The sequence below is a fragment of the Podarcis gaigeae genome (genome assembly GCF_964106915.1).
Source record: "Podarcis gaigeae genome assembly, chromosome: 1".
In the NCBI taxonomy this organism is placed as follows: domain Eukaryota; kingdom Metazoa; phylum Chordata; class Lepidosauria; order Squamata; family Lacertidae; genus Podarcis; species Podarcis gaigeae.
In genome coordinates, this window is record NC_139678.1 from 107,657,963 (window position 1) to 107,682,678 (window position 24,716).

Below are 24,716 nucleotides of genomic sequence, written 5' to 3' on the forward strand. Positions count from 1 at the left end.
AACAGGGCCAGAGTGGGGTGTACTTATATGTACTCCACCAATTTGTGTGAGGTCTGGGAACACAACCTTTGTGCGAAATGGTCGCCACCTGTACCCTAAACCTACCTACCACAGTCTCCTTTGACCATAAACCCAAGGAAACTGAGCCCTAGGTAAGCACAGGCACCTCTGGAATCTCTTGAATGACCTGCTTGAGTGAGTCTCCAGCAGCATCTGACTTGCAAAAAGGTCGCACAGAAAGGTGAACTTGATAAACCTTGATCTTATCTAGAAAGGAAATTCTGACAATCAGTTTTGCTGATGAGGCTTGCTGATTATTAAAAGAGATCTAGATGAGGGCCAATATGTTTGCTTCCTGGAATTTAGCTTGAGGTCATAGTCTGAAAGAGATAACAGACATTTTCCACTGAAACCTCAGTCATGCTTCGTTTATTGCTAGTAGTATGGCTCTAGGAAATGTCAAAGTAGTCCTCACGGATGCATCTACACAAAAGTAAGACCCACTGATGTCAATGGAATTTACTTCCAGGTAAATCTAGGACTGCAGATGAAGAAGCAGCCTGTCCTTAGGATGAAAGGAACCACAGGAGATCGGTGTCTTCTGTTCCTGTTTGCATTTCTCTAAGGGAAATAATGTCTCTATTTGACTGCTTTTCTCAGGTTAGAAGAGACACACACAGATAGAGAAGCCCTTTCTTGCTGCACTCAATAGACAGTTTACAAAACAGCTTATTATGGACTGGTTTTGTGTTCAATCCTGACATGAGTTCAAGGCAACCATGAGGGTTTAGATTTTGTTTCAGTTCCAGCCTCTCTACAGTCGAGTTTCATTTGGGTTCAGATGCAGTCCAACTCTCTGATTACCAGCCACAGATGTAAAAATAACATTGGCTCACATTCGCCTGTTTCCAAATTGTGATGAACTTGTGTGTGTGTGTGTGATCATATGATGAAAAAACATCCCTAGGGTTGCTCTGTAAGGGGGAAAGGTAATTTTAGCTTGATCTCTCTTACATCCTTTATGAAGGTCACATCCAGATTATGCATTTAAAGCACATGACTTCCCCCAAGGAATCCTGGGAACTGTAGTTCATTAAGGGTGCTGGAAATTGTAGCTTTGTGAAGGGACAGCTTTGTATAGTTCCCCAGACGCTTTGGAGGCAAGCCATGCAGTTTAAATGTGTGATAGACGTTGAACGTTCTTTTGTAATTCAAGAAAACAGTTAATAAAAATTATTTCCAAAAAATAATAATGTATGAAGTCGATGTGACCTTTATCTGCCTTTTGGGGGTCAGTGTGGGGCTGTTGTTTTTTTAGCCCTCAAAAAAATTACATTTTTGAGGATGTTGGTGTTGATATTTGGTGTGGAAACACACTAAACGATCAAGTGCAATAGGCACTTCTGAATAATATTCATTGAGACATACACACTTTAAAGTACAGTGAACGTGATTTTGACATACATTTTCTGCATCCTAAGGAATTTGTTTTGAAGGAAGGCAGAGCAGCTGTGGCAAAACCGCTTCCACCACACTTCTCATCCTCAAGGAGTTACTTCCAACAGCTATCTTGTTCCTGTCCATTTGCTTTTAAGTTTGAAGAGGATTTGTTTGGGCGGCAGTCGTTAGAGAGAACTGTAATTACCACCCACCTACAGTTATGAGTCTAAGAGAAATTAGATCCTCATGCATATCCCCGTCAGCAGTACTCAGATATAAACAATATCAGAAGTAGCTGCAGGAAACTCAGAGGAATTCAAAAGAAACCCTTTGCCTTCTTAATGCATTCTTCCGCCTTACATCGTGAAGCTTCGGGGGGTGGACTTTTCTAATAGCTTCACTTTAGCATAGCTCTAATCTCCCCACCCCACACCCCACCCCTACCCAGATATACTGACAAACACAGCAGAGCATATTATCTACACACCACAAGTGGAGTTATTCATAGCAGAAACTGAAACTCAAGCTTCACATAGCTCTCTAGGGGGAATTCTCTCGCAAAGACTCCGCAAAGAAGCCAGTTGTCAGGCCTCTGTGCTTTTCTAACAACACCAAACACAGTGAAAGGCTGTTTGTCTAACTGGAAAGGTTTGGGTAGAACAAACCGCACGAGAGAAGGAGATCATATGATAAAGGCAATCATATGCAAAACAAGAAGGTGCTGTTTGTCAGGCTGGGGGCGGGGAGGTGGGAGGATGGGCCATGAAAGTGCTATTTAGAGGGAAACTTAAGAGATCAGTAAGAGGAACCTTACAGATGGGGAACCTTTGACCCCACCATGAATTCCCAACACCCATCTTCCTTGACAATGGGGCATGCTGATTGGAACTGGAATTCCAAAAACAACTGGAAGGCCACACGTTCCCCATCCTTCCTATACAGGATACTTTAATGTACCCATGAAGGCTGAAATCTGCCTTGAAAGACATCTGTGGGGGAGGAATTTCTTAACTCTTTGCCACTGGAGGTTTTTCTGCTGAAATCAAATGCACACACTTGTGGTTTTTTCCCACAGGAAAAAAAGAAAACAATGAAGTGGAAAAGGTTGAAAAGCTCCTCCCCTGATGATCTTCCACGGTGGATAATAGCCCTTGTAATATATGGACTGACCACAAGTTTGGTTCAGACTCTGATTTGGTGTCCAGAGAACCTTGAAGAAGTTTCAGAGAACTTGGGGTGAATGATTCAGCTCAGGTTCCATCCTGCTGTAACTTTCCTTCCCCTTTGACAGAAGTGGATGAAATTTTCAGGCATGCCAGTCCATCCAGAATGGATCGAACCTGCCATATGGCAGATAAGGGTTTGTTTTTTCTTCTCCTTGGTACCTTTAAATCTAATCCTTAGAACCTTTGGTGAAAGAATTGCATGATATTCACTATGTTGCCTTATCTGAGGGCACAGATCCTGACCAATACCAGCAGGACAGCTTTCCTGGTTTTCCTGCAAGAAGGAGCTGTTGCAAGTTTAGGATGGGTGCAAAACGGAATTACTTAATCTCCCCTTGTGCTTTGTGGGCAATTGGTCTGAAGATGCTCAACAGGACAATCAGAAAATGGAATGAGGCGAAGGTTCCACTCTTCTGGGCTCAGCCAAGGGAGGAGAACTTCAATCATTGCAGAGGCCACCAATACACTTGCTGAAAGCACAGCAGGATAAATGCTATCACTGCTCCCCACCACCACCACTACCAAACCCCCAAACATTGCATGGTGCAGCAAAAAGGGATAAACCTGTTTCTATCTTCTGCAAGAAATGGCAGTGTTGCACATATGGCAAAGAAACCACCCCCAATCGTGTTGGGCATTTTGGGAGTTTCTATTATTTCCCTAAGTTCTTCCATCCAACTTCCCTTGGTGTGGAAATTTCAGTTTTCTTCCTGATCCTGCTACTACTACCACCTAATTTCTCTCCATGGAAATTTGCATATTTCCACTTTTTAAGGGAACGAATCTATTTTGTATTGTGCTTATTTTTTTTAAAAAAGGGGAAGTGTGACTCAGACCTGCATGCTGTTTTCAGATAAAACTATTCCAGATGTTGGGCTAGGAACAGTTAATTTACAACACGGATCTCTAATTACAGCACTTTGGCTTCCGCCCATCCATGCCAAGTCATCTGAGAAGCAGATCATAAAGTCAGCTCTGAAATAGTCCTGCAGTGCTGCAAAACACAGCCGTCCCAAACCAGGCAATGATGTGCATTTTTAAAATCCCAAATGGTCTCAAAGGCAGAGTTCAGACTTCTTGAAAATTAGTGGGCATATATGACTGCCACAGTCCTTGGCTTTCCTGCTGAAATCAGCAAAACTACTATATTTTGTCTCAACTGAGCTGTGTGCTTTCCTGTCCTACTGAGCAGCATTCTTTAGATGAGCTCTGTGGAAAGTAACATTTCTTAGGGCTGGGTGTCCATATTTGATGGGACTACAACTCCCAGCATTCATGACTGCAGGCCATGTGGCTAGGGCTTATGGGATTTTCAGCCCCCAAACATCTGGAGGTGTTGGCTAGTCCCATTGGCCAACCCTGCGATAGGACACTGTGTAGAAACCCCAACTTTCTCATTCTCACATATTTGGAGGAAGGTAACAACAGCAACAACATTTCAGATGTAGACTGTGAGTGCTTGAGCCCTCTGACCAAGGCAGCAGCTAGAAAGGTGAGAAAATGGACCATGATGCAGTTCTGCGCTATAAACTCTCTGTGCTCACGGCAACAAAAAGTCATCCTTCTGCTATTTGTGAATATGTTCAATGATATCTAGGAAACTGTAGATAACCTCCTGTGCCTTTATGCCAACGAAGGTTCAATGGTTACAGCTTAATATTTTACTCTGCTGTCCTTATACCTGCTCTGAAAATTTCTGTCAGATGCTAAAGACAAAAATCATAACCAGGGGCGCCATTGGGGCAGGACCTTCAGGCAAATGTCAAGTGCCCTGCTCAGCAGAATGAACAGTAGGACAACCCCCCCCCCCCAATTCAGCAAAACATGGGTTGGTTTGCCACATTTTGAAGTAACCCTTAAAAGAGGTCACTGCTTGTAAAACCATTAAGATCTTTAAGTCCAGAATCTAAAATCACCTATTCACAGCACTGGTCACGACTGTCTCCACACATTTATTAATAGGGGCATCCAGCTGATTACTGTAGACAACAAGAAGCCTGAGCTCCTTGGGTCTTGGTCTGATCCAGTGAAGCTTGTGATGTTTTTATGGGATAGTTGGGTGGATATTAAGGATGCTATAGAGGAGATTTCCAGCAATGAGTGAGGTCCCTTCCAGACGGGATGCTAATTGCATCCTGGATTTAATTTGCTCATTATTTTTTTTAATATAAAAAGATACAAATACAATAAGCTGGGAATGAGTGGCAATTTTCAGGATCACAACAGGCCTGGTGGGTATTTAACCCCTCCCCCCTGTGGTCCTGAAGAAATCCTTCATCTGAAGCTGTTGTTTGCATTGGTGTCAAAAACAGCAGTTTCCTGCAATTAAAGATCAATGTGAACAAGGGAGGAAAGGGTTAAATCCTTCTGCTGGAATCCTGCCCTGGTGATACCATTTGTATTTTGGGGGTTGTTGAGGGAGTTTCACATTGATTTTAAGGGGGATAGAACTGTATTACTATAATTAATTAATTAATTGTTTGATTGAAACCCCACTTAATTGCCACGGTGGTTTCCAAGCCAGTGGTCCCCCCTCCCTTAAACAAAAATTCCCATGGAGCGCTTGAAAATTGCTGCAGCTCTGGCAGGTAGCTCTTGCTGGAAATTTAACGGTAAGGATGGCTAGGGGCACAAAAACGCAAGGACACCTTCTGAGGGGATTGGGGGAGCTTTATTTCTTACACAAATAAGTGTGGTGGTAATAATAATGATGCTAGAAGGGTTCCCAGAGTATTTTTGAATTTGTGGATCATGTGAAGTTTATTATTAGGATTGGATTTAAAGCATCTCCTGAAGGCGAAGTTGTTTTTATGCAAGGCAACTCTGCGTCTTCTGCAATCTTCTGTCTGTCTCTCTCTGTTTGGGGGATTAGTTCTGTATTCATATTTTATGTGTGGTCTGTATGCTCTATCTGAAAAACACAATAAAAATTGTTAGCGCACACAGAGAGAGAGATAAAAAAAGTAAAGAGAATTGTGGAGGTTCTTTGTGGACCACTTAACTATTTTTCTGCCTCTTGTGGCCATTGTGACATGCTGTATGATTTTTAAAGGTATTTTTAGTGCCTCTCTTATTTTTTAACTGGTGGTATTTTATTCCACAGAATGAAAGAAGCAATAAAATGCAATTAAAGATCAATGTGAACATTTAATGCAGTGGAGATGCCATTTCCTGTCTTCAACTACAAAGACACAGATATGCCACAGGCTGCCAAAATGAAGCTCATGGACTCCCGAAGGTCTGTGGACCACAGTTTTGGGAACCTCTGCTCTAAGTTTTACCTCTCATTGGTGGCTCTGCAGGGTATGTGGATGTGTGTAAAAAAAGAGAGAGAGAGAGATTCTAGTACAGTGGTACCTCTGGTTATGAACTTAATTTGTTGCGGAGGTACATTCTTAACCTGAAACCGTTCTTAACCTGAGGTACCACTTTAGCTAATGGGGCCTCCTGCTGCCACCGCCCCGCCACATGATTTCTGTTGTCATCCTGAGATAAAGTTCTTAACCCAAGGTACTACTTCTGGTTTAGCGGAGTCTGTAACCTGAAGTGTTTGTAACTCGAGGTGTTTGTAACCTGAGGTACCACTGTACTCCTATTGTGATAAAAATTCAAGACATAGCTGTCAACTTTTCCCTTTTCTTGCGAGGAATCCTATTCAGAATAAGGGAATTTCCCTTAAAAAAAGGGAAACGTTGACAGCAATAGTTCAAGGGAGGAGCTTATAATGCCTTACATGAGCAGCAAAAAATGAAGTCTGGGTACTCCTTACTAGTGAGAGCCATTGCAAAAGAAGGCACTGCCTCTAAAACTAAATATTGATAAAAACATGATTGATATCCAGGCACACTGGGACAAAAATATCCCCCCCCCCAAAAAAAATAATTCAGTGCCTGGCAAATCTGCTTCCTTTCAAAGGTGCCTCCATTTCTGCTACCTGAGGTGGCTGCCTTCTACATAATGGTGGGATCTGCTGCCATTGCCGCATGGAAGAGGCTTTGGGTTGTGTAAATGTAATGCTACCTCAATGTTCCAGATTTCTGCTTGCACTGACAGAACATTATTCTCCTCTTCTCCCCCTGTGCACTCCCTAAATCTATTGTAGGGGTTACGTCAACCCTCTGGAGCAAATTTGAGGCAGGTGCAGGGCACGGGGGAGCAGATAAAGTCCTGTTGTGGAAGTGAAAATCCTTTCCCTGATGGGAAATGGTTGCTGAACTCTTGGAGTCCATATGCACCACACATCCAGAGGTATACTTGAAGGTGTTTTCTTCATATAGTTCTCTGGCTGAAACTCAGTCATTTAAACAGCAAGTATACAAGTGCTTTTTAACCTGTTCCCCATCCATGTGTGGAAAAAACGTTTTGTTGGTTTGCATGATGGACATATTAGGAACATCTGTCCAGGAGAAATCTGGGGGAAAACCCACAGGATCCTCCGGAAATACCCACACTCTATTTACAAAGTTAAAATAATTCATAAAGCATTTCCAACACTTTACATGCATATGGCCAACCAATTCTCCAGGGGCCACATACCGGGGGTGATTGTGGCCCAAGGTGGTTGTGTCACCACCTAACATAAGAAAAGTCAGCTGAATCAGACCAAAGACCCATCCAGTCTAGAATTCTGTTCTCAAAGTTATCCAACCAGATGCCTATGAGAAGCTGGAAGCAGGACCTGAACACAAAAGTACTTACACATTCACACTCTCCCACATAAGCTGTTCACACATACACACACACACACACACACACACACACCACTGACCTTTTCACCGCATGGTCTACTTTCCTTTTGTCATCACCACCAAAACTGACAAAATTTGGGGGAACTAGATAAAATGTTTGGGGGGCTGAGCTGTAGATTAAACCCTACAGACAGGAGGTTGGCCGTTCCTGGTGTAAATGAATAACTAAGTGCAAAATAAGCAGCCTTCAACACCAACACCAACACCTGCTAATAGGCAATCCAAGAAAAGCTGGTCTACAGTTAGCCAAAATTCAGGCACCTCTGAGTTGGTTTGTTGCTCATCAGCCACTTCAGGAACTCTTTGCCAGCCTCCTCATCCAGGAATCTGTGGTAATCGCTGGTGAAAGTGCCATCCGCATGTCTTCTGCCAACGTTTTCAGCCGCTCCAGCTCCTTCTGAGAAACTTAAAGAGGGGAAATGGACAAATAACATCCTTTTGGGTCAGAATAAATATATCCCCTGCCTAGTCCTTAATGTTGCTCAAATTCTCCCTAGCAAAAAATGTATAGGGCCAAATTTTTGTATCTTCTAGCAAAATAGCACTAAGGATATGCTTGCAGACCTAGAAAATGGTTTCTTAAAGAAACAAAAATAATAATTCATAATAGCTTGCAAAGGGCAAACATTTGGCACTTTCAGTCAAGACTGAGAGCTTTTAATGTCCTGATGATTTCAGTGGCAGGTTTTAAAGCTCATGCTTATCTGCCTAAATAAATGGAACTTTAAAGTGTTTAACTTGGGCTTCTTCGTGCTTCAGCAGTGTTCGCCTGACCAAATATTACACACAGCCACTATTAATCTCAGCATGTAATACCAAATCCCACCAGTTGGGATTAATATCTCTAGCATTATGCAGCTATGACATTGAATCCAGACATCTTATTCTAGTGCTGAATTCCTGCTAGTGGGTTCATGAAATGTTTCTGGAACCGCAGATCCATTTTAAATAAGTGGGACTGCTCCAGATTAAGCAGGTTATGGATGGGAGCCTTCAAATATGTACAAGAGACAGCAATCTCTACTGTTGATTCATCATCACCCAGGGAACCTTCTGTCTAAACTCTTTGAGAATGTTGATGCAGTATTTCAGTATTTTCTGAGAGCTGTGTTTCCAGAGAATAAAGTTGTTTGCTTCATCCTAGACAGTAATATCCTTCTGTGTGAGAGGATGTATACGGACGCAAACAATTTTTTAATTATTTCACAAGAGAACAAGTTTCTTAGTATCATGTGAGCCAGCTCCTCTGCGTGAGACCACAGGAATGACAACAGAACAAACATTTCCTGAGAAAAAGTTCAGTATTCCTTGCTCAGAATTTTAATCAAGTTCAGAAACAGAAGATACAATATCAAACCGAGGGTTCCAGTGCTACTGTTGGAAGCAAAAGGCAATATTAAAATGTATTCCAAGCATGCTGAACCCAATATACTTCAGAATTAAATGTCCCCACATCAGAGCTGACTGTTTCATCATTTATTTATTTTTTACTTCTTAATCTCTAGATTTAATTCCTAGGAAGGGGCTGGGAGGAGAGAGGGGGAAATGTGTCAAAATATCTGGCTGTCAGCAACATCAAGGAGTCCTGATGGGTTTTGTAGAGAATCTGCAACAGCCTGCAATATTATTTTCCTCAATCTTTTTGATGATGTGTAAGCATTTAAGCATACAGAGAGGAATACTGGCCCTGTTTTAATGGCCTTGGGGGTTGCTTTCAGCAGGTACACAAACAAGAGAACTGTGGCTTGCTGTGATCTTTGCCAAACTAATGTCTTAGATTTGACTGGTAATAATATCAAAGCAGCAGAGTCAGTTTTAAAGAACCATTACATTCTCTCAAAGCTATAAAAAGTCTCAGGGATAACTACACGGTTGTATTTTTAAGAGAAGAAAAACAGGGGCAGATTTTGAGCAGAAATGTGGCATGCTTAACCCTTTCCCACTTGCCATTTCTCTGGTCCAATTCGCCCCTCCCAAGGTAAAGGGTGAGCCAAGGGCTACACGGCCCATTTTGTTGCTTTTCTCCTTACAATCATGGTTTTCCTTTAAATCAAAGCAAACCACTCCATGCGTTTGCATGCAACATGAGCCACTATGTTATAGGAAACAGAGTGCAAAAGAGGAGTGTTGCTTTCCCATCTTGTATGGTTGCTTTCTCTTTTTGTTTCTGATTCAATGACTGATTTCCAGTAGGACAGGTAAGAGCAGACCTATATCATGCCTTGCTGCCAATTACAAAAATGTATTTTTGTCACCACCACCATCCCTCTCCAGGTATCTTCTCAAGAGCAACTGAAATGCCCAAAGTTATCTATAACCAGGTGTTTCAGAAATTCATTTTTTTTTTACTCTCAGTTGTCTTTCTTCCTAACTTCCAACATGCATCACCATGTTTGACTCTCAGATCTCATTTTGCTATCATCATTACAGCAATCTCATAATCAATTTTTATGGCGCTCCTATGGCATACGCAGTGTCTTTTACAGCTGGCAATATAGATTTTGAGCACGGAATCGAGGGAAGGAGGAAGGAAGGCAGGAAGGAAGTTGGGCCCTGCTCAGAAAGAGCTCACAGTCTAAAGGTACAAAACAAGTACAGATGGGACAAAGCGTGTTGATCTTTCGACTGCCAGGCCGCACAGGCAAAAATGTGTAGGGGGCTTGCAGACGTCTCTGAGTGGGCTTATTAAGGGAAGGAACGGAGGCAGAAAGATGCCGTTCCAAATGTGCAGTCACTGAGGAAGATGGATCAAAGTCAGCAGCAGTGGGTAGAACAGGCCAAAAGGATCAAAAAGAAAAGGAGGTTGTCACGAGAGTGGTGAGAACAGGATGTAGGTGGTTACTGATGGAGTACAGGTTACTGATGGAGGTGTTGGCAGCCTAATGTTATGGGATGCTTTGAGGCAGGAGAGGAGGGGTAAATATATTCAACGTAACGCACAGCAAGAGTGGGAGGGTACACACACACACACACACACACACACAAACACCCTTTTGTAAAGGGATGGGAAAGACAGTGACAGTGTGATGATGAGTTTTTAGCAGCAACTTTTTAAAAAGGAGAGGAGAAGAAGGAGAGGCTTGAAGAGGACGAGTTTGTACAAACTTTGGAAATGGGGGAAAATGGAAGGGAAAGGAGGATGCTGGGAACAGCGGCAGATTGGGATCCTGGGGCAAACGGGGAACCAGAGATATTGGGGTCGACAGAACTTGGGGTGGTCAAGAAGCCGGGTGCAAGACGTTTGAATGGAAGCAAAGCAGGATAGGGAAGAAATCAGAGGAAACATGAAACCAACATTGATCTTCTGTACCACTTGACCTCATGGAGAAAACGTGACCCATTCGAGCATGAAACAGCACAATCAAAGTCTCAAAAGAACTACGTTTTAATTGGCAGGTAGATCATTCCACACCCATGACAACATTTTCAATTACAAAAGAAGACTATGAATTACAGTGAGGAAGGTGTGGGAGCAATACATTGTGGTTCCAGCAGGCTTTGATTGGTATTAATCCCCCCCAAAAAAGCTAAGAAATGCTTAATGATAGTAGCAACAGATGGATTCTTACTCTCTTCTTCCTCCTCCATTTGCTAGCCAAGCAATGAACTCCTTGGCAGCTTGGCTCTCCAAGTAAGAGCTGATGTCACTGGTGAAGGTGCCATCAGCATGTCTTTCGTATTCAGCATGACGCCTGGCGAGTCCGTTGCTAAAAGAAGAGCAGTTGCCTTAGAACTAGGAACACTGGTGAATTTCACAATAATCGAGCATGCACACAAGCACAGCTTCATCCACTTGTTTGCGAGCTTTGAGAGCCGATTGCGCCTCGGGCAAGTGTTAGCAATATTTAACAAGACCGGTTGCGGCGGTGGCAAGAAAATAACAAACTGAAAGGCTGTGTGTTGAAGTTGGCTGTTGTAACTGTACAGCCCTTTTCAAACTCAGATTGGCTGCGCTTCTGGAATGTGTGCTCCTATGAACTCTGCTTAGCTAAGATGATGGCACTAGCTGTGGATCGGGCACACCAACACCTCTGTTGCATTGCAGGAAGAAAAAAACAAAGACACTGCAAGACAAGCAAATCACAATCTGCCTGGGGGTGTGCAGATGGATGCTCGATTATGATGGGCAGCGATGAATGTAATGGCAGCAGAACAACAAAGAGCAAAATCCATTGTGCAAAAAAGTTATCGCAACAAAGGTGAACCAAAGTCAGTTATGATATTTTAAAAGGAGAGGGAGAGAGATTGGACTGAGCTGACATGTGATGAATGAATAGTAGACTGAAACAGAGAAAATTTGAGCAAGCATGATGTGAAAAACAAATGAGCTGGTCAGTGACTGCGAACCCCATCCCTACTCATGACTCAGGCTGCCTTCTTGCTTTGTCTTTTTGCTCCCAGCATCTCCTCCATCTCTCTCTCTCTCTCTCTCTCTCTCTCTCTCTCTCTCTCTCTCTCTAGTGCTGACCCTATAATGAGCCATGTGACACACCATCTCAGGTGGCAGACTGCCTACTCCATCCACCACTCGTGGATCCACCGGCCACCACTGCCACCACCACTGCAGCCAGCCCACCATTCACTGTGACTGCGGCCACCACCATTGCCCACCCACCAGACACAGACTGCTGCTTCAGGGAAGCAACTAGAGGTGCTCCGAGGTGGCTCTCTGGACTTAACACTCCTGAGTTGGAGGCATTGTGGTTGAGGCAGCCACAGAGAGCAGAGACAGATCATGTCAGTTCAACTGCCCATCCTATTCTAGCATGACCAAGAAATAGAAATAGGAGGCATTGCAGATTGGACCAGATGATTCTCAATGGGTAGAGATCTAAGTATCCTCAGAGGGAAGGAGAAGGTTTAACCCACACCAGGGGCCAAAGGAAGAGAAAAGGGAGAGTGTGAGTGGTTAGGTCAGATTCAGTTGTGTCCACCTGGAAAGAAGTGGGGCAGTTCTAGGTTCCATACGACTGCTTTCCAAAGTGCTAACTTGCACTTGGACACATTTGGTCTGCATTCCCAATAAGCCAGTTTGGTTGTCAAAATTAGCATGGAAGGTTATTTGACTGGCTCTCTGATTCCAGGAATTAAGGAGACAGCTCCACTGCAGGACAAGAGCTATTAAGGTCTTCAAAGGAGACTCCTGCTGCCCTCCCCCCAACACATCCACAAGGAAATGGCTCTAGTGCCAACCCAGTTTAGATACTGGCAAAGAAGAAATCTGTACTCCCCCCCCCCCCCGCGGCTCAATCAAACCTACTATTCGGTTAGGAAGATTTGCCTCAAGCAACTGCTGACACCACAACAATATGATCCACACCTGTATCTCATTGCAAATTCTAGCATTTAGCAGACCAAGCAATCCTAAGTATAGTAAGCCAGTGGGACCTGCTTGACTGAAACCAGTGTTAGTTACCCCTATTCCAAACTCAGTTCAGGAGTAGGGCTACTGGCAGCTGAGCTGGCCAAGTCTGGCAGAGGGAAAACAAGTCTTTAAGACAGAGTTTCACTTAACAGCACCCCTTTTTGCTGATGTACCTCTGCAGGCTTGCTAGATCACATGACTTAGCTGAACAGAGTTAAGATCTAGGATTTGATTCAGCTTGCTACACCAGGATGAAGATGTTTCACTAGCATTTTGCTAACTGAATCAGGATTTGGAGCTTATGCTGGCATAGCCCAGCTATGCCAGGATAAAGCTGGCTGAGCTGAAGATCTTCTGGAGCCGACCTCTCTCAACCCAGCAGGTTTGGGGTTTGAATTGTCCCCTTATGGCATATGTAAACAGTTGTCCACAATAGTACCTCTACAGCAAGAGGACATACAGCACGGGTAAGGAGATGTATCGCTTGATGAGAAATCAGGATGTGCTTAACGGTGGAGGTGCTTCCATCAACCTTTTGCCGGCCATGAGTTTTGCTAAAGGGTTCCACAAAATGCCCAGCCAAATCAAAGGTGTCAAAGATTCCATTCATCCAGAAACCTCTTTTCATTCTAGGATCAATGAGGGTAGGGGCTGATAGCTTCATTCGGGGGAAAGAACGGAATCAGTGGCCGCCTCTAGTGTAGACCATCTTTCTGAGAATTCTTCCCAAAGACACCTCAAATGGAAAATGGATGTGTTCCCAACCTTTCCTGATGCGATACCCGAGTCATACTGAATCTTCCCTTGCTATTCCCCGCCATTTCAGATTTCCACAAACATATCACTACTGCATTTCTGTTTGTTTGGAAGTTCATGCATAGTAAAACTATTCCCTATATGCATATTATTTTTGTTAAGTTTTATGCTGGATCCCGTTTCACTTTCCCCGCCAACATTTTTAGAATCCCTTGGTTTCCCCCCCTCCACTGAATTACATTATGCTTAGTGATTCTTGTGTCTGTGTTAGATTCATGAGTTGAATGTCTACATATTTTGAGAAGCACCGTTAAAGGCATTTAGTGTAAACCTATGTAAAACTCTGTAAGCTTGTTAGCTAAGGACTACTTCACACTCCTTGTGGACATGACTACATATAACATATTTTACATCCACAAGTAAAAATATAATGTACGCAAACAGGTGCATTGCACAGGTGCATGTGTCAGGAAGCTGTGATGGGCTCTGGTTCCCTGCAACCTGCACCACATGGTATCATGTATCCACTTGGTATTTACCCCCACCTAATGTGTGAAGTACACCGGGCATCATGATCAATCAAGAGAACATAATCCAAAGGGCAGGTGTGGGTGGTTCTAACAACACACTTGTCCACAATGCCAAGGGAACAGCTACCTGTGATATCATGTCTGAAACTAGCAGACATCATTGTTTTTACCTGACTATACTTGAATTCATTATAAAAATCTAACTTGAGCTACTGCCCTAAGCCCGTCTATTTGTGTGTCACTGTCATGGAATGGAACAGCCATGAAAGAGAAGTCACCCCCAATCCAGGAAGGATCATGCACAAGCAGAAAGAGGTTTCCATGCACACATAACTTCACAAAAAGCTACTGTGTACAAAAAGCCACATTTGGTACACCCTGGGAGGACAGCCATAGTTAAGTGGTAGATTTGATCTGCGTGCAAAAGGTCTCAAACTCAATCCCTAATGTTACCAGATAAAAGGATCAGGCAGCAACACTTGGGGAGGGGGAACCTCTGCCTGAGGCTCTGGAGAACCACTGTCATTCCGGTCTAGCTTAGATGGTTCTCTAAGGTGGGTGTGAGAAACCTTTGGCCCTCTGAACTATGAACCCCACCATTGCTGGCCAAGTTTGCTGCGGTTGATGGGAGATGAGGTTCAGCAGCATCAGGAAGGGCCAAGCTTCCCCACAGCTGCTATAAGCATCATCATATGTAGACATTACGTGTTGGGAGAACTTTTTCCAGGAGGCACACCTTCTCTCCTACCAGATGGTCAGATCTGCATTGTCAGCATTGAGAGGGGAGATTCTTCATAGGCAGTAGCATCCATGTAGCACACTATTGCACTTGAGGGCTAATGTTTTCCAGATTTTGTGTGTGTGTGTGTGTGTGTGTGTGTGTGTGTGTGTGTGTGTGTAAACTGAGAGCACTTCCAGACTTTTGGTGTTTTCAGGTGGGGTGTAGTCACGTACTGGCAAATTTATAGGGGAATGGAACAAACCCGCTTTCCCAAAAGATTGGACTTTTTTAAGTAACAAAGGTGGCTGGGAAATGTGCTGGAAAGTGTGGGATAACACTTGCCTCGACACAACTGTCACCTAACTTCTCCACAAACAGATCAGAAAAAAAGCTTGTTAAATAGCCAGAATTCTCTAATCTCCCTGCAAACCAAGAGGAATGAGTACTCAATCAACTGTCCACCTGGAAGTACCCTAGTCAAATTGGTTTAGGATCTGTTTTTTTAATATTCCCTGTGTTAAAAAAAATATGAAATTACTTAAAATACCTTGAGAGATTGTCCAGGAGGTTTTCTTTCTCACTCTCTTCACGGCCTTGTCTGCAGCAGAGGTCCATAGGCATTAGGTTATTAAAATTAAATTTGCACAGATATGTAGACGGGGGAGGGGGGAACCCATTGCACATCAGTTAACTAACTTAAATGTATACAACAAGAATCATATAGGAATTCCATTACTTCTGCATTTAATTCTATAAATATCCCAGCGTTGTCTTTCGTTGGGGACATAATTTATATATGTATTACAACTGATTGACCAACCACTGCACCCAGTAGCTAAGAATGATCAATCCTGTTTGGTGTTTTAGAATGAAAGACACCTCCAAAAGTGTTTAGGACCACAACTCCCATCAACCCCAGGGTGGCTATTGGGAAAAGCTGGGCTTAGTCTGATGGGCTGTGGTCTGTTCAAAAGGAACATTGGCACAGCCACTCTTGATATTCCATAACCAATGGAAGGCTGTGAAGTTCTCCTTTGCATTCTGGGAGGCTGTAGGATTGATGGGTAGGGAGGCTGCCCACAGAATGAACTCAGCCACAAAGACAACAACACTCCAGAGGGACCCCTTTCCTGGCAGCTCTCTGCTTGCCCTATGCATAACATAAAGTGGCAGGACCATGACCTCTTAGATTATCTGAGACTTTCACATATACCATAAGAGAGCTTCATTTATCAAGTTGCTAGCCAATGTCATCTGATTAAGGCATTGTTTGACAGACTGATGGAACAACAGTGATGGCTAAAGTGAACACAAGACCCCAAAAGAGAAACAACAACAACACACATGACAGTGAAGCAGCAATGGCAACGAAGTATGTGGACAGCAACATATCAAATACTGATACGCGAATGAGAGACACCAAAGTACCAAATGACTTTGGCTGTCAGCATGAGAAATGGTGAATGATCCAAACATAAAGTTGTGAAGGAGAAGTAAAGAGGGGGTGGAATAAAGAAAAGTAAACCCACACACACAGTTGGTTTATTTCAGGAGTTTCCAATAGTACATTGCTTTTGGTTAGATTTTGCTGCATTGGTTTTCCAAGCTGTATTCCAGGGAAGGCTGGTGTTCCTTAGAAGCTTGGCTGCTGGTCCTCGATCAGAAGATTATCAGTGACTAAGCAATGCTGCAATGTAATTTCCCCATCACTGTCAGTGCTCCTACAAGGGAATGTTATAGGTCACACTGTCGGTTCATTGAGGGCTACACTGGTGCCTGATCACCTTGGCTGAGAAGTGAGAGGATGCTCTAGAACACTTCCTGGCATCTTCTTCAATGGAATAGGAATACCATGGCAGATGAACTGGAATTCCTCAGTTGACAAATCAGCAGAGTAAGGATTCCCCGAAGGCAAGCAATTTGAAAGCCATTACTTTACTGCACGACAGTACTATGGGTAGGATCCACAGTGGACCAATTCCTTCCTTTGTGCTTTCACCTTGTGCAGAGGGGGCATCGAGACTTCTTCCTTGGACAAGTCTGTTTCATGTAGCCAGCTATGCACATAGTTCATGTTTAAGGATGTTCATATCTGCATGCATAACTTTCCTCCTTGGGCCCACATTCTTCTGGGAAAGAGACCATAGCTCAGTGCACATGCCTTGTGTACTGAAGGTCCCTGATTCAGTATGGTGTCTCCAGTTAAAGATCAGGTTGCAGGTAACAAGAAACACCTGCTTGAGAGCTTGGAGTGCGCCTGGTAGTCAGAGTAGATAACTTTGGGCTTGATGGGGAAATAGTCTCACCCCGACATAAGGCACGTTTTTTTCCTAGGGGAAGGGCACATGCTTCATATACTAAAGATCCAAGATTCAGTTCCTGGCATCTCTAGGAAAGCAGGGCTAAGAAAGACCCCATACGAAACTCTGGAGAGGTGCAGCCAGTCAGTGTAGACAATAGTGAGTTAGATGGACAATGGTCTCACTTGGTATAGTGTTCTATATTCCAACCCAAATGCTCCAGTGTATTGCAGTACTATAGCTGGAACATACCTTGCTCTGCTTTAGGAGGCTATGTAGACTGTTCTGTATATTGTGTTATCTTCTTTTAAACCACGTGCCCGTGGTTTAAAATCTTGATCCTACATATGGTAATGTTAAATTTCCAAATAAAGCTGTTCCAAAAATAATTTCACTTAATGGCCTTAGAACTTTGTCATTCTTCTGATAACAAAGTTACTGATTTGAATGTTTCAAAAGGTCCTCATTGTCTCATCTCTGAAAATGTGTGTGTGTGTATGCATTGTTTGATAGGATGTTTTAAAATGAAACTGATATTCTAGTGTACCGGTTTTATTTTGACATTGCCGTGTCCTGGTTAGAGCGCTTGATTAGGGCCTGAGATACCAGGGATGCCCCACTCAGCAATGAGCCAAAAGGCATACAGCAATGATAGTCAGAATTGGGAGGAACAATAGCTGCACCAGCACAGGATCATTCTGCTATGAGCGTGATTGAATTGTGGCCAAAGCATTCAGATGTTCTTCAGTTTTAACTCTATTGATCAAATGGGAGTTGCTCAAGTAGACAGTGTTTACTGTTGCACAATTCCCATTCCTTTCAGCGGGTTTTGCATGAGAAAACTTTTCATTTGATTGTTAGTTATTTCAACTAACACCTGTTGGGGAAAGGTTACAATGAGATTTACCTAGCATCTGTATCTCAGGGTGCTGGAAATTACGGAGTGGCACATTTGAAGCAAAGAGATGACGCTGAATTCTTTGTGAAAAGATGCTTTTGTAATAGATTCGAGTGATGCTGTTTGCTCCAATCTCTCAGCATAGAATGGGCTGTAAATCAGGATGGATAGATGGATGAACAAACAATTGGACAGATGACTGGATGGATGGATGGATGGGTGGACAGATGGATGGATGAACACTGAAGCTCTTGGAATTGATGCAAACTCTATATATTTAGTTGGTTGAAGTTATCCCCTCATCATGCAATCTCCTGGGTCTCCTATGGTACCAGGTACACCAGCATAAGACTTTCTTGTGCGTGCCATGTGGCAGTTTATAAGGGGGTTCAGGTGGGGTTTGTCCATTTTGCTTACCCGCTTCTTTTAGTGTTCATTAACCACTGTACAAAATCTTGAGCTCGTATCGTGTCCAAGTACTTGCTGTAATCGCTGGTGAATGTACCTTGTGAATGACGTTTCACTTCATTCAGCTGTCTAGAGTCATCTAATAGTTCAGCCTGGGAAGCCTTGAAGGATCTATAAGTGTGGTTTGTAACAAATTATTTGTACTGAAAATTGCACATTTTGAAAGTCACCGTACCATGTATCAACCTCCTCATAAGAGATATGCAACTAATGTACTAGAAGTAATAATGGCTGCTAAGAAAGGATTGTTAGTTGCTTAATAACAGTTTGGTAATGGGAAATAGAGATTTTGCTTACACAACAAAAGCCAAAGGGACAAAAGCACCACTGGTTAAATTGGCAATTTCATTTGCTGCTGCCTTATCCAATTTTTGGGGGGTGGCAAGATTAAATGATAGCATCTTAAACGGACTTCCGTGCCAGCTCTGTTACCAGAAAATACGTAGCCCACATTTGGGTTGTTATAGCGTTAAAAGTTTGATCTCTGGTGTTTACCTGGATTTCTCTTCTCTGTCTTGAAGGGCACTTTGCCAGCTGCTCTGTACAATCATGAAAAGCAACCCAGCCACAAAGTACATGTTTTTCATTTTCGTCACCTGTAGGGCAGAGTTAGAGGGGTTAATAGTCATTGCAGCCTGCTCCATACACTCGAGACCTGGCCTGAAGGATGGATCAGCCATTATACCTCCATGTGGAAGTCACAAAGAACTATTCTGTGTACCAGAGGAATTTCCATAGGAAGAAGCCTCAGACCAGATTAGATGATCCATTCATTTAATTCATTCACCACCACCACCCCAGTTTATGATAAGCCTAAAAATTTGTGTTCAAAGTAGTAGGGATCATTTAATGTACCACTCTGCCTGACAGCAGTTCCCCCAGAATCTCAGGCAGAGGTTTTCCCCACCACTTAGTTCCTGACATTTTTAGCTGGAGTTGCCAGAGATTGAATCTGGAGCAGTTTGCATGCTAAGCACATGGCCATACCTTGGGGGGAAAGCCATGCTTATGAAGAATCTACATGTCAATACAGTGAAATCCTAGTGGTCGCTAGGACAGGCATAAAGTCTTCCAAACATTCTAGGTGAAACCACATGACTAGTGGATTTTACAGCCCCAACCTGGAGTGTTGCTGCCCAACAGATACAACTCTTGACAGCTTCCATCACAGGGGTGTGGCATATGAATATGAGTCTTACCTGGAAGGACACCCACTGAAATCAGTTTGACTTCCTTACCTGTGGGATGAATCTCCATAGAGACTAAAAATTAATAGAGGATTTAGAGGATTAAATATGATTTAGAGCAGTGTATCCCAAACTGAGGGATGCGGGTGGCGCTGTGGGTTAAACCACAGAGCCTAGGCCTTGCTGATCAGAAGGTTGGTGGTTCGAATCCCCGCGACAGGGTGAGCTCCCGTTGCTCGGTCCATGCTCCTGCCAACCTAGCAGTTCGAAAGCACGTCAAAGTGCAAGTAGATAAATAGGTACTGCTCCGGCGGGAAGGTAAACAGCGTTTCCGTGCGCTGCTCTGGTTTGCCAGAAGCGGCTTAGTCCTGCTGGCCATATGACTTGGAAGCTGTATGCCGGCTCCCTTGGCCAATAAAGCGAGATGAGCGCCGCAACCCCAGAGTCGGTCACGACTGGACCTTTATCTATCCCAAACTTGGGTCTCCAGCTGCTTTTGAATTACAGTTCCCATCATCCCTGACCACTGGTCTCACCAGCTACGGATGATAGGAGTTGTAGTCTAAAAAAACAGCTAGAGACTCAAGTTTGGGGAAACACTGATTTAGAGAGTGTAAAGATGATTACTCTATAACTCAATTGCGTAAATAACGAAAAGGAATTCCTAGCACCCTGCAATATGGCACAACTTTTATGTGGGTTTCTATTTATAGTTACCAACCACTGGCACAATTCTGCAAAACTGAGTTATGCAACCACGTCACTCTGAAAGCAGGGGCACAGGACTTGATCAAAGCAAACAAGCTCTTTTGCTATGTTAGGCCCTGTTTCGTAACGTGTTTCGTAAGAATGCATACAAACTGTCCTGCCGCCACTGCTGCCTTGCCTGCCACCACCTTCCTTTTCAGATTTGCAAGAATAACGCAGTCCTGCTTTCCCTTCCTTATGTCCTTCAGCAGTGCAATGCTGCCTCCTAGTGCTATTTCCCAAGAGGGCATGCTTCTTCCCAATGATATTCTAAAAATCTCAAGCCAATGCTCTCGATGGCCTCTCTTAGGGATGAATATATATGCTGATGAAGACACTCTCCACAACATCTGAATCAAGAGAGGCTATGCAAGCTCTGGACCAGTGCACAAACACAGTGGTGGATTGAATGAGGGCCAATAAACAGGGGCCGAACCTTGGGGAGATGGAAGGTTTTTTGGGTCGGTGGCTTCTGTGTCTGAAATATAAGCCAATTGCTTGTTCTGGATGGGGTGATGCACCCTGTAAAGGATCAGGTACATAGCTTGGAATACGCATGGATGCACCTTTGTGATTCGAGGGCCAAGTGACCTCTGTGGCCAGGATTACCTTTTCCCAGCTTCAGAACATAATAAGAGGCTGTTGGTTCAGGTCAATGGCTGATCTAGTTCAGCATCCTGTTCACACAGTGGCCAACCGGGTGTTTGTGGGAAACCTGCAAGCAGGAGAGCACGCTCCCCTCCGATGGCTTCCAGTGACTGGTATTCAGAAGCATTGCTGTCTTTAACTGTGGAGGGAGAGCACAGGCATGTGGCTAGTAGCCATTGATCGTCATCTCCTCCATGGATTTGTCTACTTCTCTTATAAAGCCAACCACATTGGTAGCCATTGCTGCCTCCTCGGGGAGCGAGTCCCATAGACTGACTATGTGTTGCATGAAGAACTGCTTTCTCATATCTGCCCTAAATCTTCCAACATTCAGCTTCACTGGAGGTCTGCAATTTCCTGTACTATGAGAAAGGGAGGAAAACTTTTCTCGAACCGCTTTCTCCATAACGTGCCTGGTTTTATAAATTTCTGTGTTATCACCTTTTACTTGCCTTTTCTCTAAACTAAAAAAACAAACAAAACCAACTTGAAAAACAAGTCCTTAGCAGTAAACTCTGTTGAATTAAACAAGCTTACAAGCCCGCATGTTTAGAATCAAGGCGTATTGCTGCTAAACTATATACAATAGTATACAGAAGATTTTATTTGTTGTTGAAAAACCTAGGTGCGTGCACCACCATTGGGGCGCATTGTGATGTTCCAATTTACAAAAGAAGAAACCAACACCATGCTCAAAAAGTAAAACGGAAAAGAATGCTTGACAAATATGGAAGAAAACTGCCTTCCTTGCTAGGAGCGAGGAATTGGCAAATCTGACCATTTTGCTTTCTCTGTTTCCCATTTTTCTGTTAAGTCCAGTTCTCCACATTTCAATCATTTTTAAGTACTCATGAAAATTCACCATCATTTACGCGTGAATTTCTCATAATATGCACATTTTTGCATGCAATTCCTCCTGATAGATGCGTTTTTGCAATTTCCTGTTATATGATACATCTTTGTATGCTATTTACTGTAATATATGCTCATTTATGTACACTGTACCCTAGTTTCTGCATTCTTGTGAGGAGAATACTTGGCTGAAGAAGTGCATTGCAAAATTCAGAAAAGTGCAAAGTTCAAGGGATAGTTATGCTTTGGTTAAAGAATGGTTTCGGAACGGGTGAATTATGGCTTACATTGGAGGCTTCTCATAGGGCACTGGTGGCTATAATCCAGGGTAGGTAAGACAGTTGTTTACCATAGTTTTATAATTTTCTGGAAGCTGTCCAGAGTGGCTTGGGCAGCCCAGTCAGATGGGTGGCATATAAAATCATCATCATCATCATTTTTCTCTCACACTAGCTAAAGGGTAACATGATTATTGTGAATTGAGGTAAGGAACATGAACTGAAATGGTGTGAGAGAATAAGATTCCTACGTGTTAATTAACACACTTTTAATTTCAGATTTTTTGGAGTGGGGCTTAGGATGGAACAGCAACTCATTATCCCATCACCTTGAAACTTTCTCATACTCTACATAGAAAAGTTTTCTACCGTTCATCCATTGGTGATGCTGCCAGACAGAGAAGTTATCTCCAAAACAAAGAGATCAATGTACCCAATAAATTGTTATTTCCCATTGAATCCTCTACGCCCCATATGGATATCTATTTTAATGCCTATGTAAGGTGTAAAAGATCACTTCCTGTACCTAAAAATTGCAATGGAGTCTCTATATGTGGATTGGGGCCCTGGTTAAGGTCAGAGACATTCAACATGCAGGCAGATTGTACTATTGCACTGAAGAATTAGGAAGTGAGAACGGACTGACTCCTTCTCTTGCAACAGAGCTCCATCTGAAATACTTTTCAGAAATGAAAAGGAATAGGGAATCCAATCACAGATTCTTGCATTGCAGAGTCAGATCAATAATTTTTTTTAAAGAGACCCTTTTATGGTAAAAGTGTCATAAACTGAAAATGAATTGAGGGTTAACCATCACAGTGTGATTCTGCAGAAGCAGATTAAGGACATGATCCAGCCAAAGTTTAATTTTTTTTTAAAAAAGTTTTTATATATACTTCTGCATCATAAAATATTAGGGCAGAGCACAAGATGTATTCAAGGAAGCATAACACCCCATTAAAAACAGTACAAAATAATCACTAAAACAAAAAAAAAAATGAAGTTAAGCATTTTAAAGCTCCAATTCAATGAAGAGAATTGGAGAGCAATCCTTCATACAGTCAATGAAACTTAAACTTACATTTACAAGGAAAAAGAAATAGGATCAAGGCTGCACGGCATAAACTGAACCCTTCTTGGCTATTCATGGGGCATGAAGGATCTCAACTTTGGCTGGAGTGTTCCCAAATTTTGTTTGGCTTACGAGGGTAGTGCTTTTGAAATGTTGCTCTTTAATTTAACAAGGAACGATTCTGCATCTAAACCTCCCTTTTTCTTTTTCTTTTTTTAAAAAAACAAAAAATTGAAATACAAAATATTCTCATTTTTTTAAAACAGCAACAAAACAAACCACCCTCCCTCAACACTTTCATCAGGAATTTTCTCATAATTATACCATCAGTCTTTCTCTCTATCTGTCTATAATTTTATCATAATTATACAATTATTTTTTTCTCCCTGCCTGTTGTCATTTACTTCAGTATTACAAACAGCACAGCTTGTGAGTGAAATGGATTTTAAACTAGTTTGCATCATATTTCTCAATCCGATGCTTATCATCAAGAGGGAGAAAAAGGAAAACTATTACAAAGCCACCTGTTGATGCAGCCTAAGTTAGCCAAACATACAAGAAGTTCTCCCAATGAATACTACAGGTAACTTATCTTATTCTTCTTACCTGTAGGTATTTTGGAAGGGTTATGGAGAAGCAGGAAAGGCAGTGCTGTCTCTTTTTCTGGGACTTCTGGAAGCCTTGAGGATCCAAGAGTAATTGTCTGCTAGTCTCTCCTGCTCAGTCACGGATATCTATATATACTGTTCAGCTCTGGCAAGCACTTATAGGAGTGCATCATTGCTGACAGTTTCCTTAGTCAATTGCGGTGGGGTGGGGGAATTCTGTTGTTTGCCATTCTTTGCATTTGACCATTTTTTTACAACTGATTTCACACGTCTGTTCTGTTTACTCTGTGACATCAGTGTTGACACAGAGCCTAACGAAGTCAATGAGGTGTCACTGTCAAAAGAAGTAACTGTCACCGTAATATTAGACCGACCCAGCGTAGGAATCGAGCGCTTGGGAAACAATGCATTCCTTATGGCACACACAAACACAATGGGAGCACAATTAAATGCAATTCATATTTGATCACACAAATGCTGTGGTCATGATCCAGAATAAGGCGTTTTAAAGCATTCCAGAATGAAGTATTCTAAAAAACCCTTTTAACACAGGGGGCTGTCAGACCATTGATTCATCTAGCTCAGTATCATGTTCACCTACTGGAAGATGATTCCAAGGGTTTCAGGAAGGAGATATTCCCAGCCCAACCTGGAGATGCTAGGGATTCAACCTGAGACCATCTGCAAAAATGATGCAATTGTAAAACTGAAAACTTTTTTAAAAAAAGTAGAACCTGGGACTTTCTCCATACAGGGCAGATCCTCTACCACTGAGCTATGGCCTTATTTGTCCACCTGTGTGTGATTTATTGGTGGTACTGCTGGTACAATGGCGGGTGGCGCTATGGTCTAAACCACTGAGCCTCTTGGGC

General features: G+C 42.8%; 1 protein-coding gene across 3 annotated transcripts; it reads right to left on the minus strand.

Annotated features, from left to right (window-relative positions):
* Positions 1-5,321: 5,321 nt before the first annotated feature.
* Positions 5,322-23,949, minus strand: GCG (glucagon). 3 transcript variants are annotated; one of them, XM_083715124.1, is made up of 7 exons: positions 23,843-23,949; positions 18,948-19,048; positions 18,402-18,563; positions 15,334-15,384; positions 10,984-11,121; positions 7,676-7,819; positions 5,322-5,577 (listed from the first exon to the last, which is right to left on the minus strand). In XM_083715124.1, the coding sequence occupies exons 2-7, from the start codon at positions 19,037-19,039 to the stop codon at positions 5,574-5,576; spliced, it is 591 nt and encodes a 196-aa protein (XP_083571250.1). In that variant the 5' UTR covers positions 19,040-19,048; positions 23,843-23,949; the 3' UTR covers positions 5,322-5,573. The 3 variants fall into 3 exon arrangements, with proteins under 3 accessions (XP_083571250.1, XP_083571252.1, XP_083571251.1); XM_083715126.1 differs by lacking the exon at positions 18,402-18,563; XM_083715125.1 differs by lacking the exon at positions 10,984-11,121.
* Positions 23,950-24,716: the final 767 nt, after the last annotated feature.